Genomic DNA, 18362 nt, shown 5'->3' on the forward strand with positions numbered 1-18362 from the left:
TGTGAATTTTTTGTTGTTGATTTTTTGTTGAGTTTTTGTCACATTTTTGTTGAATTTTTGTCACATCTTTGTTCTATTTTTGTTGAGTTTTTGTCACATTTTTGTCACATCTTTGTTGCGTTTACATCCTTGTTTTCTCATTTTTGTGGCTGTTTTGGTGCTTTTTTCCCAAGAATCTTTTTGATTGGGGTAAAGCCAAACTGGAGAAAATGGGATCCGTTCAGGTGGGAGTTAAGAGGTTAAAATCCCACTTAAAGGAAAACAAACTGAACAATGGAGACGATTGACTTGAACACACTGAGCTCAGCGGGACTGGGGATTGATTTTTGTCACCGTACCCACTTAACGTGAGTCAGGGCTCACACCTCGTCCCATAGTTTTTGTTTTTTATAGCTTATTATTGATCTAAGTGATGTTTTATGTGTTTTATATGTTTGATGTTGCAGGACTGAACTTCCTGTACCAGTGTTTTTCCTTTTCCAATACTATACGCTGATGTGGCTGTTGGTGATGTCACTTCCTGTGTTGTTTCCGCCGCTGGATGAGGACGCTCGGGTTCGGGGAAACAGCTCTGAAGCTCTAGTTCCAAACTGCGCAGGGATCTAACCTTATCACATTACAAGAGGAGCGATCGGGACAGACGGGCTATTAATAGAGGAAATGAGAAGCAGCCTGGACTCCACTCTCTGGTAAGAACTCTTCTACAGCTCTTTGTACAAACTCTGTATCACGGCCGGATTTCTGAGCTTTCATCTGTTTCAACTCGTTTCTAACTTCACTGGAATCAGAGAAAATCAGTCACATCTGCAGAGAAGTGTCTCAGTCGTGTGAAAGTCAGTGTAAAAGACAAAGGAATCCTCCAGATGTAAGTCGTCCGGACTGAACCTGCTGTGAGTGTTTTTCCTCTTCCTCAGTTTGAAGGATAAAGCCTGTGGAGACGCTTTGATCAAAGCTTTATGTGACACTTCATTACAAAGCCCATAATAACAGAGGCTTCAGAGACAGAGCTTCAGAGGAAAAGCTTCTGTCGTCTGGACTGGGGAGTTTTAATGCTGATATTATAGCGGCTCTGGTTATGAAGAAAACGCTTGAAATGCTTCAGATACATTTGAGTGACTTTGTGTAACTGTTCAAATGTCACTGGGTCAAACAAACGACAGGAGCATTTGGACTTTCCCTCAGACACGTCCTCACTGTGACCGCCCTGAAGGGAAAGTCAGACTCAGGTTTCATGTTTGGATCCTCAGTTTGACCAGTTTCACTTTGACACGAAAAGGAAATGACACAAATGTGGGAGTGATTCTGTCAAACATTTAAAAAAGAAAAATATATGAAAATATTGCAAATGAATCATTTTATGAAAAGCCAACGTTCATGTGTTTCTTCACTGATAAATCATGTGACAGTTTAAAACATGAAACACAATGTGTCACATTATGGATTTATTTGAATATTATTATAGAACTTTGAAGGAAACCCTGTAGTTTTTACGATGTTACTCTTCCTTCCAGACTGACCTCAGCACATGCTCTGAGGAAACTGGTCAAAGGCTGATTTTTGTGTCTAAACGTCCTCGGAGTCGCCTCTGTTTGGTGAAAAGATCAGGGTTTATTTCCACGATGACTCTCAGGAACTGCAGGTTTCTTCAGTTTGCTCCGCCCCCCACACCTTCCTCTGCTCCACCTGTAGCAGGAGCTCCTCATCTGTTCACATCAGTAAATGTGGAACAATGACGTGAACAGGAGAAGTTTAAACTTGTCCCAAATGTTTTTCAGAAATGGCGTCTTGGACCCCGAGCAGCTCTGAGGAGCAGTTCCTGTGCTCCATCTGTCTGGAGGTGTTCTCTGAGCCCGTCTCCACTCCATGTGGACACAACTTCTGCAAACGCTGCATCTCTCAGGCCTGGGACACTAATGTCATCTGTAAATGTCCACTGTGTAACAGGAGCTTCTCCATCAGACCTGAGCTCTGTGTCAACACCTTACTCTCTGAGGTGGTTTCACAGGCCATACTGGAGAAGAGGAGCAGATCTATGGAGGACATGTCCTTCTTCAGTGAAGTCCAGTGTGACGTCTGCTCTGAGCCCAAACTGAAGGCAGTGAAGTCCTGCCTGGTCTGTCTGTCCTCGTTCTGTGAGAGCCACCTCCAGCCTCATCTGAGCGCGCCCAGACTGAAGAGACACCAGCTGATGGAGCCTGTGGACAACCTGGAGGACAGGATGTGTCCCAAACACAACCGGCTGCTGGAGCTCTACTGCATCACTGATCATGAGGCCATCTGTGTGGTTTGTTCTGTCGTGAAGCACAAGAACCACACGCTGGTTCCTCTGAAGGAGGCGTGTGAGCAGGAGAAGGTCTCTCTGCAGCAGTCTGTGGCTGAGAACCAGCGTCTGGTGGAGCAGAGGAGGCTGAAGGTCCAGGAGATCACAGCTGCCCTGGAGCTCAGTGAGAGAGAGGCTCAGAGAGAGACACAGCAGATGGTGAAGGTCTTCAGTGACATCATGGAGTCTGTGCAGAGATGTTTGGACCATCACACCAAAGTCCTGGAACAAAGTCTTTCTAAACATAAGGAGCGCGCTCAGGCCTTGATCCAACAGCTGCAGCAGGAGATGTGTGAGCTGGAGAAGAGCAGCACTGAGGCCCAGCAGCTCTCACTCTCTACAGACCCCCTCCACTTTCTACAGCGCTGCCCTGCACTGCCCCCTGCTGGCCTGAAGGACTGGAGCAGCGTGAGCTTTGAGCCGCAGACGTGTGAGGGCAGTGCGGCCCGAGCTCTGTCTGAGCTGGAGACAAGGCTCTCACAGAAGATCAACAACGTCTTTAGAGAAGTTCCTCCAAAGAATCAACTGAGGAGAGTTCAGACGTTTGCTGTGGACGTCACTCTGGACCCAAACTCTGCTCATCCTCATCTTCTTCTGTCTGAAGATCTCAAACAGGTTCATCACACTGATGTTTGGATGAAGCTCCCAGACTCTCCTCAGAGGTTTACTCATCATGCTATGGTTTTAGGAAAACAGAGTTTCTCCTCAGGCCGGTTCTACTTTGAGGTTCAGGTCAAAGAGAAAACTAAGTGGACTTTAGGAGTCGCCCGAGAGTCTGTGAACAGGAAGGGAGAGATCAGTCTGAGCCCAAAGAACGGATTCTGGACCATTATCTTGAGAGATGGAGAATACATCGCTTGTGATGACTCTCTTGTCCGTCTGTCTCCACTGAGGCCTCCTCAGAAGGTCGGGGTGTTTGTGGACTATGGAGCAGGTCTGGTCTCCTTTTATGACGTAGATTCTGCAGATCTCCTCTACTCCTTCACTGGCTGCAGCTTCAGGGAGAAACTCTTTCCATTTTTCTATCCAGGTACCAATGACGGAGGAACAAACTCAGCTCCTCTGATCATCTCCGCTGTGGAGACAAAGTAATGGAACTCTTCCTGATCACTGTGTCCAAACTGCTGATGTTTCTGAGTCTCCACAGTGATTGTTTTGAGCCTTTGCTTTGTCTCTATAAGACGTGAGAAACATCTGGTATTTCTTTGTTTTGTGTGGAATGTCTTTTTGGTGGTTTCTCTGTACAAAGTTCATTTGATTTCCTGAAGACTCGGCCACGTGGAGAGGGCTGGGAACCTTTAATATAATAACTCTCCAATATGTGTGATAGAACCATCAAACAGAACAACTGCTCATGTAAATGCAGCTCTATTTGAGTTATTTTACTTTTCCTGTCATGACTTTTGATGAACTGGCGTCTGAGACAATGATGGAACCTTTTAGTTTTTCTTGTAGAGTCAGATCCTTTGGCTGCGTAGAGTTTATTGTAAGACTTTGGTGTTTCAGAGGAATAACGTGTGGATCAAATGTGCAGAAACTAAATGAGTCCTAAAGTGAGATCAGTCACACATTTATTACAGAAGAATCATCTGCTGATCCAAATGTAACGTCAGTGTTTGAATCACTGTGGAATAAAAGTGACAAAGACCATCTGGATTTGGACATTTATTCACAAATATCTTTGATAATGTGGTCGTATAACAGGCTTTAGATTAAACTCACTATGAGCTTCAGCTCAGAGCTCTGTGGAACGACTGATGTGGGTGATTCACTCAGGATGAAACACGTTACATTCTGACAGAAACACGTCACTTATCATTTCATTCACTTATGATCTAATGACGCCGTGAACAATCCAAGAATCAGATCAGTTTAACACCTCACGCTTTTCTAACCTTTGTTTTATGGAACGTTCCCCTGGCTTTTGCGCTCTCTTCTGGCGGCTCGAGGAAGTGCAGCAGGTCTGGTCGAAACGAGTGCTTTGAAAGGTCCTCTTTGAAAAACACAAGGATCAAATATACAGTTCAGTCTTATGGCACAATGACAAACATTCTGTAAACATGTGGAGCTCCAACACTGAATCAATGCTTCCTCTTCCTGAGGAGAACCCTCTCAGAAGAATGTGAGAACTACAGGAGGAGCTGCCTGAGATCCTGGGCCAAAACGGGCTTTTCCCGCCCTGCTCCCTAAATAACAGTAATAATACATTTGATTTAAGTGTAGGGTATGAGGGTTTATTAATCAATTAATTTGTTTATTAATTAATTAATAGGTTGTAGATTAGCCTTAAAAATTTAACGGGGCACCAGTTCGAAAAGCGAACAAAATAAAAGTAAGAATAGGAGGCTAAACTACAGATTTATCTGAAGGAAGTGAGGTCTTGGACGTACACATTGACTCTTAGTCTGAAATAATAAACACAGACATTACCAAAGCAAACTGTGGTTTATGGAGGTTTAATGATCAAAATCAATTAACAGACGGCATTAAATATTAAAGTGCAAACAGGATAACCTAGAAGGCTAACAGGATGAATAATCAGATCAAATGTTCTAAAATTGTATCTGAAAGTCAGTAAGGTGGTTTGTGTAGAAGTTATGTGAGTCTTATTGAGCCAGGTCTGTGAGATGCGCTTACGACCGTGAGAGAAAGGTTTTCCAACTGTGGTCCGGCTTCCAAAGTCCTGGTGTCCGACGGCCTGTGGTCGTGGTCTCTCGGGTGGCGATCTCAAGCTGGTGAGGCGAGGCGGGGGGGTCTCTCTCCGGCTCCTCTGGGCCTTGGGCGTTTAGCTTGACAAGCTAATATGGTTGCACTGAAAGCTCAGCGAGCAAAAATGTTGTTGTCTTGTAGGAAAAATGGAAATGTTCTTAAAAGAAGTAACTGATAGTTACAAATCACGTCAAATGGGCTCAAACTTAAAGTTCTTGCGGTCCGTCTGAGACAAAGACAGGTCAGAGTTCAGCGGGGGAAGTGCCTTGTGCTCATCCTGCCGTCTCTCCTTCTCCAAGGGAAACTTCAACTGTCCAACTCCAACTCTCACAAGAAGTCTATTTCTTTTTCTGGGGTCTCTCTTTGTACCCCTCCTTTATACCAGGGCCGGCCCCTTTGTCTCCGCGGGACTCGACCAATCGGTTCAGTCCGTAACTCGATCTGATTGGGGCCCCAGGGGATGGGAGGAAGGCTTATCTTGGGAGAGAATTCAGGAAATACATTTCTATTGTGATAAACACATGAACAACTTCACAAACTTTCCAAATGCATCACCAACATTCCGACAGTATGTTTGTACATTGCATCTTTGTTGACCTGGGGAAGAATTCATCATTAGAACAGACTGGTTGAGTTCGTTCTCACTGTCCATGAATTAAAGAATTGGCTTATTCCTCAAATGGGATGTTTGAGATTCAGTCTTTAGTCCAATTCGAAGGTCAGTAAAGAGTTCTCGTCTCTGGTTGTGAAGGTTAAAGGATAAGATCAACACAGTCTTCATTTCCTGAACTGTGTTTGATCTGATCAGCCATTCACAAGACAGGAAGTGAAGACATTCCGAAGCTATAAAACGGTCTGGGGGTTTTGGAGTGTTTTTTTTTTGCTCATCTCTGGTATGTGGTAACCATGGCGACAGGGCAATAGGTCACCCTCATACGCTACAAAAGCCCCTCTTAAAACACCCAAGGACCCTGTGCAATGGACACGTTCAAAACAGGTACAACTAAATAAAACAGGACTACACTGGTGAGAGATGGGCCCATATTAGGCGATATATGTGTTCCGGCGGCCATTTTGAATACTGAAGTAGAATTATGCAGAACTACAACATGTGACATATTTCAGGATTTTTGACAGAGCAGGGGTCGGAGGTCATGGAGGTCATGGAGGCCGATTTTCTTCATCGCCAAAACACCAAGGGCTGAAACACACAAGTGTAGCCCAGAGTAAAGCACCTTCTTTCTACAAAAATGTGTTTTGCACATAATATTTGACCTAATGGGGTGTTTTGCTGGGAAATGCGAAAAACAGTATTTTCCACATTTTAGAGTCTTTTTCACATATTTAGTCTCTGATTCATAAAATACATGTTCTCTTGGGGTCCAAAGGTTTTATGCTGGAGGGTCGAATTTGGCCCCCGGGCCTGACGTTGCCTACCCCTGACATCGGGCCTCAGTCATCCAGAGTGTTGCTGATTTATGGAGATATTTTTACTGTAATTTATGCAGTTCTTATGGTTGAAGAGTTTCGTGGCACTAGGCTAATGCTAGGCTAGTGCTAGGCTAGTGCATGTCTATGGTATCAGCTAGCCTGCATTAAAAAACAGTGTGACCCGCTCCACAGAGCACCTGAGGCCCACCATTACATCATCATCATGTCACCCACCCACCATTACATCATCATCATCATGTCACCCACCCATCATTATATCATCATCATGTCACCCACCCACCATTACATCATCATCATGTCACCCACCCACCATTACATCATCATCATGTCACCCACCCACCATTACATCATCATCATGTCACCCACCCATCATTACATCATCATCATTAAAGTATAAAGTGTTATATTTATCTTCTGATGGAGTTAAAAGAAGAAGTTCTCGTTCTGTTTATTTGAAAAAGGCCTGAGTTTATTCAGTCCACAGTGATCACACACTTTCATACGACACAGAGGAGAGCGCCCTCTGGTGTTAGAGTCACATCCTGTACAACAACATTCAGGAAAGAGAAGCTTGTTTTCATACAAAAATATAAAATCTTATAAAATTGGCCAGAATTGCTGATATAATGGACAGGTTTAAAGCTGCCCTCGGCTCTGTCTCTGAATTCTCATTATCTGTAGTGACAGCTTAGGGGGCGGGAGATAATGAGCCCCAGAGGAGCTGCTGATGTTACTAGAAATGCATTGTGGGAATTTAACATTTCCAGCTCTGCAAAATGGAGACGCTGAGGGCAGCTTTAATGTGTGGTTTATTTTGTGACATTAAAACTAAGACGTTCAGGACTCAACAGGAGTGTCAGTGATGTCACTTCCTGCTGTAGCGTGATGTCACTTCCTGGTGAAGCATGAGGTCTCTCGCTGCAGTCTGTGATGTCACTTCCTGCTGTAGTGATGTCACTTCCTGCTGTAGCGTGATGTCACTTCCTGGTGAAGCGTGAGGTCTCTCGCTGCAGTCTGTGATGTCACTTCCTGCTGTAGTGATGTCACTTCCTGCTGTAGCGTGATGTCACTTCCTGCTGTAGCGTGAGGCCTCTCGCTGCAGTCAGTGATGTCACTTCCTGGTGAAGCGTGAGGCCTCTCGCTGCAGTCTGTGATGTCACTTCCTGGTGAAGCGTGAGGCCTCTCGCTGCAGTCTGTGATGTCACTTCCTGGTGAAGCGTGAGGCCTCTCGCTGCAGTCTGTGATGTCACTTCCTGCTGTAGCGTGATGTCACTTCCTGGTGAAGCGTGAGGCCTCTCGCTGCACTGTGATGTCACTTCCTGGTGAAGCGTGAGGCCTCTCGCTGCAGTCAGTGATGTCACTTCCTGCTGTAGCGTGAGGTCACTTCCTGGTGAAGCGTGAGGCCTCTCGCTGCAGTCTGTGATGTCACTTCCTGCTGTAGCGTGAGGTCACTTCCTGGTGAAGCGTGAGGCCTCTCGCTGCATTCAGTCATGTCACTTCCTGGTGAAGCGTGAGGTCAGTGAGGTCACTTCCTGGTGAAGCGTGAGGCCTCTCGCTGCAGTCAGTGATGTCACTTCCTGCTGTAGTGATGTCACTTCCTGGTGAAGCGTGAGGCCTCTCGCTGCAGTCAGTGATGTCACTTCCTGGTGAAGCGTGAGGTCTGTGATGTCACTTCCTGGTGAAGCGTGAGGTCAGTGAGGTCACTTCCTGGTGAAGCGTGAGGCCTCTCGCTGCAGTCAGTGATGTCACTTCCTGCTGTAGTGATGTCACTTCCTGCTGTAGTGATGTCACTTCCTGGTGTAGCGTGAGGCCTCTCGCTGCAGTCTGTGATGTCACTTCCTGCTGTAGCGTGATGTCACTTCCTGCTTCAGCGTGAGGTCAGTGATGTCACTTCCTGGTGAAGCGTGAGGCCTCTCGCTGCAGTCTGTGATGTCACTTCCTGCTGTAGCGTGATGTCACTTCCTGCTTCAGCGTGAGGTCAGTGATGTCACTTCCTGGTGAAGCGTGAGGCCTCTCGCTGCAGTCAGTGATGTCACTTCCTGCTGTAGTGAGGTCACTTCCTGGTGAAGCTTGAGGTCAGTGAGGCCTCTCGCTGCAGTCTGTGATGTCACTTCCTGGTGAAGCGTGAGGTCAGTGAGGCCTCTCGCTGCAGTCTGTGATGTCACTTCCTGGTGAAACGTGAGGCCTCTCGCTGCAGTGATGTCACTTCCTGCTGTAGCGTGATGTCACTTCCTGCTGTAGCGTGAGGCCTCTCGCTGCAGTCAGTGATGTCACTTCCTGCTGTAGTGATGTCACTTCCTGGTGAAGCGTGAGGCCTCTCGCTGCAGCTGGCTCAGGTCCTCAGATTCGCTGGAGCTGCGCTGAGCGGGAGGTTCGTAGTCGGACTCCGAGTCGATGAAGCTGCTCTCGTACTCGTCCTCTTCGTCCTCGTCGTCCTCGTCAGCGCGGCGTTTGGGGGCGGGGCCTCGGGTTTTACGAGCTGCAGAAGAAACGCAGACGTTAGGACTGAACCGGAGACGCAGCCGTTAAATATCAGAGTCTGACCTGGTCTCTTTGAGTGTTGGAACTCTTTACGATGCAGAGGGTTCTTCCTGAAACAGACAAAACAAAGAGTCGATAACAGAAACCAGAGGAAAAGAGTCGATAACAGAAACCAGAGGGAAAAGAGTCGATAACAGAAACCAGAGGAAAAGAGTCGATAACTGAAACCAGAGGAAAAGAGTCGATAACAGAAACCAGAGGGAAAAGAGTCGATAACAGAGAAACCAGAGGGAAAAGAGTCGATAACTGAAACCAGAGGAAAAGAATCGATAACAGACAAACCAGAGGAAAAGAGTCGATAACAGACAAACCAGAGGAAAAGAATCGATAACAGAAACCAGAGGAAAAGAATCGATAACAGACAAACCAGAGGAAAAGAATCGATAACAGACAAACCAGAGGGAAAAGAGTCGATAACAGAAACCAGAGGAAAAGAGTCGATAACTGAAACCAGAGGAAAAGAATCGATAACAGACAAACCAGAGGAAAAGAGTCGATAACAGACAAACCAGAGGAAAAGAATCGATAACAGAAACCAGAGGAAAAGAATCGATAACAGACAAACCAGAGGAAAAGAATCGATAACAGACAAACCAGAGGAAAAGAATCGATAACAGACAAACCAGAGGAAAAGAATCGATAACAGACAAACCAGAGGAAAAGAGTCGATAACAGACAAACCAGAGGAAAAGAATCGATAACAGACAAACCAGAGGAAAAGAATCGATAACAGACAAACCAGAGGAAAAGAGTCGATAACAGAAACCAGAGGGAAAAGAGTCGATAACAGAAACCAGAGGGAAAAGAGTCGAGAACAGAAACCAGAGGGAAAGAGTCGATACCAGACTGAAACCAGAGGAAGAGTTGATAACAGAAACCAGAGGAAAAGAGTTGATACCAGACTGAAACCAGAGGGAAAAGAGTCGATAACAGACAGATAACAGACTGAAACCAGAGGGAAAAGAGTCGATAACAGAAACCAGAGGAAAAGAGTTGATAACAGACTGAAACCAGAGGGAAAGGCCTCACCTGTAGCAGGCGGTGCCGTACGGGCACTCGGGGCGCTCCGAGGCCTCGTCTGAGTCCTCGTCTGGACCGGGCTCTTCGTAGTCGCTGTCTCCGGGGTGAGACTCCTCCTGGAAGTGCAGCGGGTTCTTCCTGAGGACACGAGCACACGAGGGTTTATTCATCAGGGCTGGAGTGATTTGTCTCAACATTTTGTCATTTTTTTCGTTTTTTTGTCTTTTTATGTCTTTTTTTGTCACATTTTTTGTCTTTTTTTGTCATTTTTTAGTCATTTTTTTGTCATTTTGTTGTCATTTTTGTTGTCATTTTTTTTGTCATTTTTTTGTCATTTTTTTTGTCATTTTTTTGTCACTTTTTTTGTCATTTTTTTTGTCATTTTTTTGTCATTTTGTTGTCATTTTTTGTCATTTTTTTGTCATTTTGTTGTCATTTTTTTGTCACTTTTTTGTCATTTTTTTGTCATTTTGTTGTCATTTTTTTGTCATTTTTTTGTCATTTTTTGTCATTTTTTTGTCATTTTTTTTGTCACATTTTTTGTCATTTTTTTGTCATTTTGTTGTCATTTTAGTTGTCATTTTTTTAGTCATTTTTTTGTCATTGTTTTGGTCATTTTTTGTCATTTTTTTGTCATTTTTTGTCATTTTTTTTGTCACATTTTTTGTCATTTTTTTGTCTTTGTCATTTTTTGTCATTTTTTGTCATTTTTTTGGTCTTTTTTTTGGTCATTTTTTTGTCATTTTTTTGTCACTTTTTTGTCACTTTTTTTTGTCGTTTTTTTGTCACTTTTTTTGTCAAATTGAGATGTTTATACTGATACTTTTTGCAGTGTGGAGTGTCTTCTGGGTGAAGAACTTTCAGAAAATGCAGCAAACTGGTGTTCTGAGCTTCACCTGTAGCAGCCTCTGCCGTAGGGACAGGGGACTCTCCTGGAGGTCAGTGAAGGAGCCGCTGGAGGAGCTGAAGCTGAAGGAGCCGCTGAAGGAGCCGCTGAAGGAGCCGCCAGGTCTGCGTCTGGACCGGAGTCTGGACTGACGGCTGATGGAACCTGTTCAAACATCAGAGCGATGAGTCGTCTCCAGGATCATCTGGAAACAGCTGTAAACACGAGGAGCACGAGGCTCAGCGACTCACGGCTGAGGCGCGCTCCGAGCCGTTCATCTTCCTCCTCCTCTTCTGCGGACGCTGCTCCTCCTCCTCCTCGCTCTCCTCTGACACAGGGGGAGGAGCTTTACGGGCTGATGATGTCACAGGGGGAGGAGCTTTAGGGGCTGATGATGCCACAGGGGGAGGAGCTTTAGGGGCTGATGATGCCACAGGGGGAGGAGCTTTAGAGGCTGATGATGTCACAGGGGGAGGAGCTTTAGAGGCTGATGATGTCACAGGGGGAGGAGCTTTAGGGGCTGATGATGTCACTGGGGGAGGAGCTTTAGGGGCTGATGATGCCACAGGGGGAGGAGCTTTAGGGGCTGATGATGCCACAGGGGGAGGAGCTTTAGGGGCTGATGATGCCACAGGGGGAGGAGCTTTAGGGGCTGATGATGCCACAGGGGGAGGAGCTTTAGAGGTCGATGACGTCACAGGGGGAGGGGCTCTCTGGGAGGGCGTGGTCTGTTTGCGGCCTGATGACGTGGCCTTCCCTCTTTTCGCCGCTGAAAACAAAGCGTTTAGTCCGGGGGTTAAAGGAAGCAGGTTTAAGTGTCGGTGTGAAAGTTACCTCCGGGGCTGTAGCTGCTGCTGGAGGCCGGAGCCGCCGCCATCATCCAGGCCGGGAGCACTCGGGGCCGGGGCGGGGCCTGGACTGGGCTTAAGTCTGGACTCTGGAAGAAAAGACACGAATGGATCCGGGTTTGGCTGAAAATATCATCGTTTTAAATAGAGATGAACAAACCTTCCTGAGAGTTTCCTGCTCAGCGTGTGATTGGAGGGTTTTCCGAGAGGGCGGGGTCTGCTGTGGGCCAATGGGAGCGCAGGTCTCTGGTCCCGGCTCCTCCTCGAACATCTGGCTGTTGCTGAAGACGAGGCGAGGATGTTACTAAAGCCTGAAGGCGCTTATGTCCAGTTTGTGACGGACTCGTGGACAGTCGGGTAAATAATGCTCGACAGAGAAAGGTCTGTTTATCATTTGAGATGTTAAACAGACACTGTACATACAGCGCCCCCTGCTGTCAGAGTTCAACACTGACACGTTTCAGCTCTCCTCTGTTAGAGACATTTCTATATTTCTATGATTGAAGCCTTTACAATAACACATGTTTAACTAGAGATATGTTCTTACCTGAGCTGTGACGAGTTCTTTAGGACCTGTCTGATCTTCAGTCACGTAAACACAGCGCAGACGGCGTTAGCATTTAGCCTCTCCCTCTCTCCTCTATAGCGTTAGCATTTAGCCTCTCCCTCTCTCCTCTATAGCGTTAGCATTTAGCCTCCCTCTCTCCTCTATAGCGTTAGCATTTAGCCTCTCCCCCTCTCCTCTATAGCGTTAGCATTTAGCCTCTCCCTCTCTCCTCTATAGCGTTAGCATTTAGCCTCCCTCTCTCCTCTATAGCGTTAGCATTTAGCCTCTCCCTCTCTCCTCTATAGCGTTAGCATTTAGCCTCTCCCTCTCTCCTCTATAGCGTTAGCATTTAGCCTCTCCCTCTCTCCTCTATAGCTCCAAAACTGGTCAAGATAGAAGCTACCAAGCTCTTCCACGTTTTCCCTATTTAAATATGGTTACGTGAAGTGTTCCACTACAAAGTATAATTACACACAATTAAACAATGTGGATTTTCTAAGCGGATAAAAGGGGGAACTATATTGTAAGGTGTAATAATACCAGGAGTAGTTTGGCATCCGCACAGTAAAGTGAAGGATTTCGAACTACTCCTGGTATTATTACACCTTACAATATAGAGTTTGGGAAAGTCTACAGTTACCATGGATATCGGCCATCTTTGCAGCTGTTAGCATACATTTCCATTGACTAACATTAGCTAAAAAAACAGTTTATAAAGTGGAGAAAATAGCCGTGGAACAACTGCATTAGCTGCGGAGTTACTGCTGGTAAATACATCTAACTAACTGTGGTCTCCATTCTCTCCATTAGTTTACAATTGCTGCTAATCCCATAATGCTTATGACGTCACATTCCCGAACTCTATAGTCCCCCCTTTTATCCGCTTAGAAAATCCACATTGTTTAATTGTGTGTAATTATACTTTGTAGTGGAACACTTCACGTAACCATATTTAAATAGGGAAAACGTGGAAGAGCTTGGTAGCTTCTATCTTGACCTGTTTTGGAGCTATAGAGGAGAGAGGGAGAGGCTAAATGCTAACGCTATAGAGGAGAGAGGGAGAGGCTAAATGCTAACGCTATAGAGGAGAGAGGAAGAGGCTAAATGCTAACGCTATAGAGGAGAGAGGGAGAGGCTAAATGCTAACGCTATAGAGGAGAGAGAGAGAGGCTAAATGCTAACGCTATAGAGGAGAGAGGGAGAGGCTAAATGCTAACGCTATAGAGGAGAGAGGGAGAGGCTAAATGCTAACGCTATAGAGGAGAGAGGGAGAGGCTAAATGCTAACGCTATAGAGGAGAGAGGGAGAGGCTAAATGCTAACGCCGTCTGCGCTGTGTTTACGTGACTGAAGATCAGACAGGTCCTAAAGAACTCGTCACAGCTCAGGTAAGAACATACAGTGAGGAAAAAAAGTATCTAGTTTCATATAGACATTGTATTGGATTTTGGCCAAATACTTTTTTTCCCCACTGTATCTCAGTATGGAAAAACGGAGGCCTATCCCTTTAAGAAAACTTGCCTACCCCTGCTCTACTGGACATAAACTCATAAAGCTGGTGTTACCTTGGAGTTCCTGCTGGCTCCTGGTCTCTCTCTGGTTCTTCCCGGTCCTGGTCCTGGTCCTGGTCCTGGTCCTGGTCCTGGTCCTGGTCCTGGTCCTGGTCCTGGTCCTGATCCTGGTCCTGGTCCATCTCCTCTGGCTCCGCCTCCTCTGGCTCCGCCTCCTCTCCCCCCGTGAGCCTGTAGCAGAACTGTCCCGGCAGCAGAGACAGCGTGTCCCCCGGCTGAAGCTCCGCCCACTGGTCCCGGGTCAGAGGCCGAGGGGCGGAGTCTGAGGCGGACTGGAGGAAGACCGGGTTCACGTGGGTCTGAGGGACAGTGGAGTCAGTGAGGAGAGCTTCACAGGAGGAGCGACCACACGAGGGAACTCACAGACTTGAGACGCAGGCGTCCATCCTGGTTCTGCAGGAGGGCGTGGCTCCGGGACACGCGTTTGTCGCTGATCTGAAACATTCACACGTTTAACTCCACCACGTTACGAAACAAAGGACTGGCGTGGTCCTCACCCCGAGCAGCGGCCCGCGGCCCAGGACCGTGTCTCCCGGAGGAACAGGGACCGCGGCTCCTCCGGACACGGGCAGCAGCTCCAAGCCCGACATCAGGCTCCGAGGCCGGGGTCGGTCTGAGCAGGAGGCCCCTGGAGAGAGAGAGAACCAGGACTGAACCAGGACTGAAGCAGGACTGGACCAGGACTGGACCAGGACTGGACCAGGACTGAACCAGGACTGAACCAGGGCTAAACAAGGACTAAACAAGGACTGAACAAGGACTAAACCAGGAATAAACCAGGACTAAACCAGGACTGAACCAGGAATAAACCAGGACTAAACCAGGACTAAACCAGGACTGAACCAGGACTAAACCAGGACTAAACCAGGACTAAACCAGGACTAAACCAGGACTAAACCAGGACTGAACCAGGAATAAACCAGGACTAAACCAGGACTAAACCAGGACTAAACCAGGGCTAAACCAGGACTAAACAAGGACTAAACAAGGACTGGACCAGGACTGAACCAGGGCTAAACCAGGACTAAACCAGGTCTAAACCAGGAATAAACCAGGACTAAACCAGGACTAAACCAGGACTAAACCAGGACTGAACCAGGGCTAAACAAGGACTAAACAAGGACTGGACCAGGACTGAACCAGGGCTAAACCAGGACTGAACCAGGACTAAACAAGGACTGAACAAGGACTGAACAAGGACTAAACCAGGACTGAACCAGGACTAAACCAGGACTAAACCAGGACTAAACCAGGACTAAACCAGGACTAAACCAGGACTAAACCAGGACTAAACCAGGACTAAACAAGGACTAAACAAGGACTGGACCAGGACTGAACCAGGGCTAAACCAGGACTGAACCAGGACTAAACAAGGACTGAACAAGGACTGAACAAGGACTAAACCAGGACTGAACCAGGAATAAACCAGGACTAAACCAGGACTGAACCAGGAATAAACCAGGGCTAAACCAGGAATAAACCAGGACTGGACCAGGACTAAACCAGGACTGAACCAAATGCTTTAGAATTGGATGCACAGTGTTGTTCCACTAAATAAACCAGGTCTTCACCTCTTAACCCCCGCCTGAACTGCATATTCTCCAGTTTGGCTTTGCCCAAATCTAAAAGCTTCCTGAAAAAAGTGTGAAAATTAGACGACAACAAAAGATCCTTCTAGATCAGATATGTAGGTCATTCTAATGAGGTCCATACACTGTGTTCCAATTTATTATGCAAATGACATTTTTCTCTGATTTTCTAAACTGTCGACTCAAATGAGAGTCAGCATCATGTTCAAGTCTTTAACTGGTCGAGGATCATTTAAATGTGGTGGAAAGAATCTCCCAGTGAAAACAGTATTTATTCATTTAAAATAAATATAGTAAAAACCTCAAAATCCACTGTTCCAAATTATTATGCAACTCATCGTTTCAATACATTTTAAAGCTTGTAATTAACTGAAAATGGTCATTTGTTGAGCTTGTAGCATTAGGAGGTCATATTTACTGAAATCAAAAGATATTTCAATCAAAAAAATATTAACAGGTCAAGTTATATTTTACCAAAGGACCTTCTTTGAGCAGCTTCAAAATTCTTAAATCCATTAAACTTGTAAGTTTTGGGACAGTTTCTGCTTGGATTTCTTTGCAGGATGTTAGAATAACCTCCCAGAGCTGCTGTTTGGATGAAAACTGCCTCCCACCCTCCCAGGGGAGGAGGGGGTCCACATCATGAGTTTCTCTCCTTTTTTGCCCATAGCAGCCAGTGATGCAGAGGTTTTCTTTACAGCAGGACATGGGGCGTTGTCATGCATGAAGAGGATCTTGTTTGGGAAAACACGGCTCTTCTTTTTGTAGCATAGAAGAAAGTGGTCAGTCAGAAAGAGGTAATTTTTACACCTTCAGGGATCCTAAAACATGACTCCGCCCCCTCCTTACTGACTCCGCCCCCTCCTTACTGACGTCACAGCCTTGTTGGGACATTGTGTCCATTCACCAACCATCCACTACTCCATCCATCTGACCATCCAGGGCTACACGGCCTCATCAGTGAACAAGACTGTTTGAAAATGAGTCCTCATGTATTTCTGAGCCACTGCAGCCGTTTCTGCTTCAGCTTCAATGAACAGTTTAGGGGAGGCCGGACAGAAGGTTTATGCACAACTGCAGCCTCTGGAGGGTCCGACACCTTGATGTAAGGGAGACTCCAGAGGCACCAGCAGCTTCAAATACCTGTCTGCTGCTTTGTAGCTGCTGTTCTCTTAATCTGATGTGTTTGTCCGGCAGAAACCGTCCATATTGTGCCTTTATCAGCACAAACCCGAGTGTGTCTGAATCATCCACAAATCTCTTATCAGTTCGATGATTACGCTTAATCTTTCATGAAATATCGAAGGTTTTCATACCTAGACCAAGATATTCAACTATTTCACGCTTTTCATCAGCAGAAAGATCCTTTTTCTTTCCCATATTGCTTGAAAATGATGATCTGCATAATAAAGTGGAACATCCTTTTTCAGCAGTTTTTCCCTTAACTGGGCTTAACCTGAAAACTAATCATCCCAGGTCTCTGAGATTAATGTCAGTGATTCATAGAGCCCGAGACACGACACCATCCATGAGTTTCATTATTATTGTTTTTTTTTTTTACCTTTTTGACACAAAAATCCAATTTGCATAATAATTTGGAACGCAGTGTAGGCTGTAACATTTTAGATTTGGGTAAAGCCAGGCCGGTTAAGGCGGGAGTTTAAGTCACTTTCTGAAGTAACTGCAGTAGTTTTATGACAAAGCACCTTTGACTCCCACGAGAGAATGATTAACTTGAATTCAGCCTTAATGTGTGGGCCAGATGAGGCGTTACACTGTTGCTCTCCAGTCGAGAAGCTTTTAGATTTGAGTAAAGCGGAACTGGAGAAAACAAGAGGTAGTTAGAGGTTAACTCCACTTTGCCTGGGCTTGTTCTGAGTGGATATAGATATAGCATATTATACACATCAATGAGTGGCACCTGCAGAAGGGGCTCTGACTGACTTTAAATGACCAGAAACATTTTATTATCTCACAAAATGGAAAAAAAAAAAAAATACAAATAAAAAATACAAACCTTGCTCCGGTCTGCGAGTTCCTGACTTTATGAATGGGAGCGAGGAAACAGGCGACAAGTTAGAATGTACAAATAAAACAGCCGTGGAATTCAACTAAACTCTCCTTACCTTTTGGAGTTGAAGATTAAAGTTAAAATTGGGGGATTATGTTCATTAAAACGACCTTATTCTGCGAAATATGGTTAAAATAGTTCAGAAACATCACGCTGCTGCGGAGAACTGTCCAAAACATCCGGGTAGGCGGCCACACGGAGCACGCGCAGGACACGCCCGGTTCGTTGTAATTTTCTATAATTAATTACACAATATTTATTTACAACTTATTATTCATAGGGAGTCTTTCGTCTGTAGGAAAATAATAATTACGTAACTTTTTATTTTATTTCGATTTGTGATTTCGTGTTTTGGTTTGAGTCCGCGGCGCATGCGCAGACAACACTACGCCAGGAAACTTTTAACAGCCTCTAATATTTTACACAATATTAATTTATTTATAGGTTATTGCTCATTAAGAGTCTTTTATGTGAAGGACAATAGTAATTACGTAACTTTTTAATTTAATTTCGATTTGTTTTTTCGTGTTTTGTTTTGACTCGGCGGCGCATGCGCAGTGAGTGTAAACAAAGAGCCGTTTAAAGGGCTGCTGTCAGACGGTAAGACTCGCTTAATAACGCCTTTATTACGGTTTATTCCTTTTGTTTGTGCTGAATACACACGTACACCGCGGGATTAGACCCGTTAACGATGGAAAACCATTAAGTTTGTTGTAAAAATGTGATTAGATTGAGTGTTTTTCGAGCGTGTTGTTTCGGGGCGGAGACACGGAGCTTTACTATACAGTCATGTTTGTTTTTACCGTTAT

The 18362-nt window shown here is 45.5% G+C and overlaps 2 protein-coding genes across 2 annotated transcripts; one reads left to right on the forward strand and one right to left on the reverse strand.

The window, feature by feature from the left end:
- Positions 1 to 1763: 1763 nt before the first annotated feature.
- Positions 1764 to 3412, forward strand: LOC306960553 (E3 ubiquitin-protein ligase TRIM39-like; the record flags this gene model as incomplete). Its single annotated transcript, XM_079552986.1, has 1 exon — positions 1764 to 3412. The coding sequence occupies exon 1, from the start codon at positions 1778 to 1780 to the stop codon at positions 3410 to 3412; it is 1635 nt and encodes a 544-aa protein (XP_079409112.1). The 5' UTR covers positions 1764 to 1777.
- Positions 3413 to 8718: 5306 nt separating this feature from the next.
- Positions 8719 to 17731, reverse strand: aplf (aprataxin and PNKP like factor). The gene is made up of 12 exons (XM_079552989.1): positions 17500 to 17731; positions 14391 to 14521; positions 14257 to 14328; positions 13999 to 14192; positions 13888 to 13926; positions 11937 to 12057; positions 11763 to 11865; positions 11180 to 11697; positions 10939 to 11093; positions 10052 to 10180; positions 9026 to 9072; positions 8719 to 8960 (listed from the first exon to the last, which is right to left on the reverse strand). Exons 2-12 carry the CDS (start codon positions 14481 to 14483, stop codon positions 8773 to 8775), a joined length of 1659 nt encoding a protein of 552 aa, XP_079409115.1. The 5' UTR covers positions 14484 to 14521; positions 17500 to 17731; the 3' UTR covers positions 8719 to 8772.
- Positions 17732 to 18362: the final 631 nt, after the last annotated feature.

Source organism: Gobius niger (assembly GCF_951799975.1).
Source record: "Gobius niger genome assembly, chromosome: 3".
Taxonomy (NCBI): domain Eukaryota; kingdom Metazoa; phylum Chordata; class Actinopteri; order Gobiiformes; family Gobiidae; genus Gobius; species Gobius niger.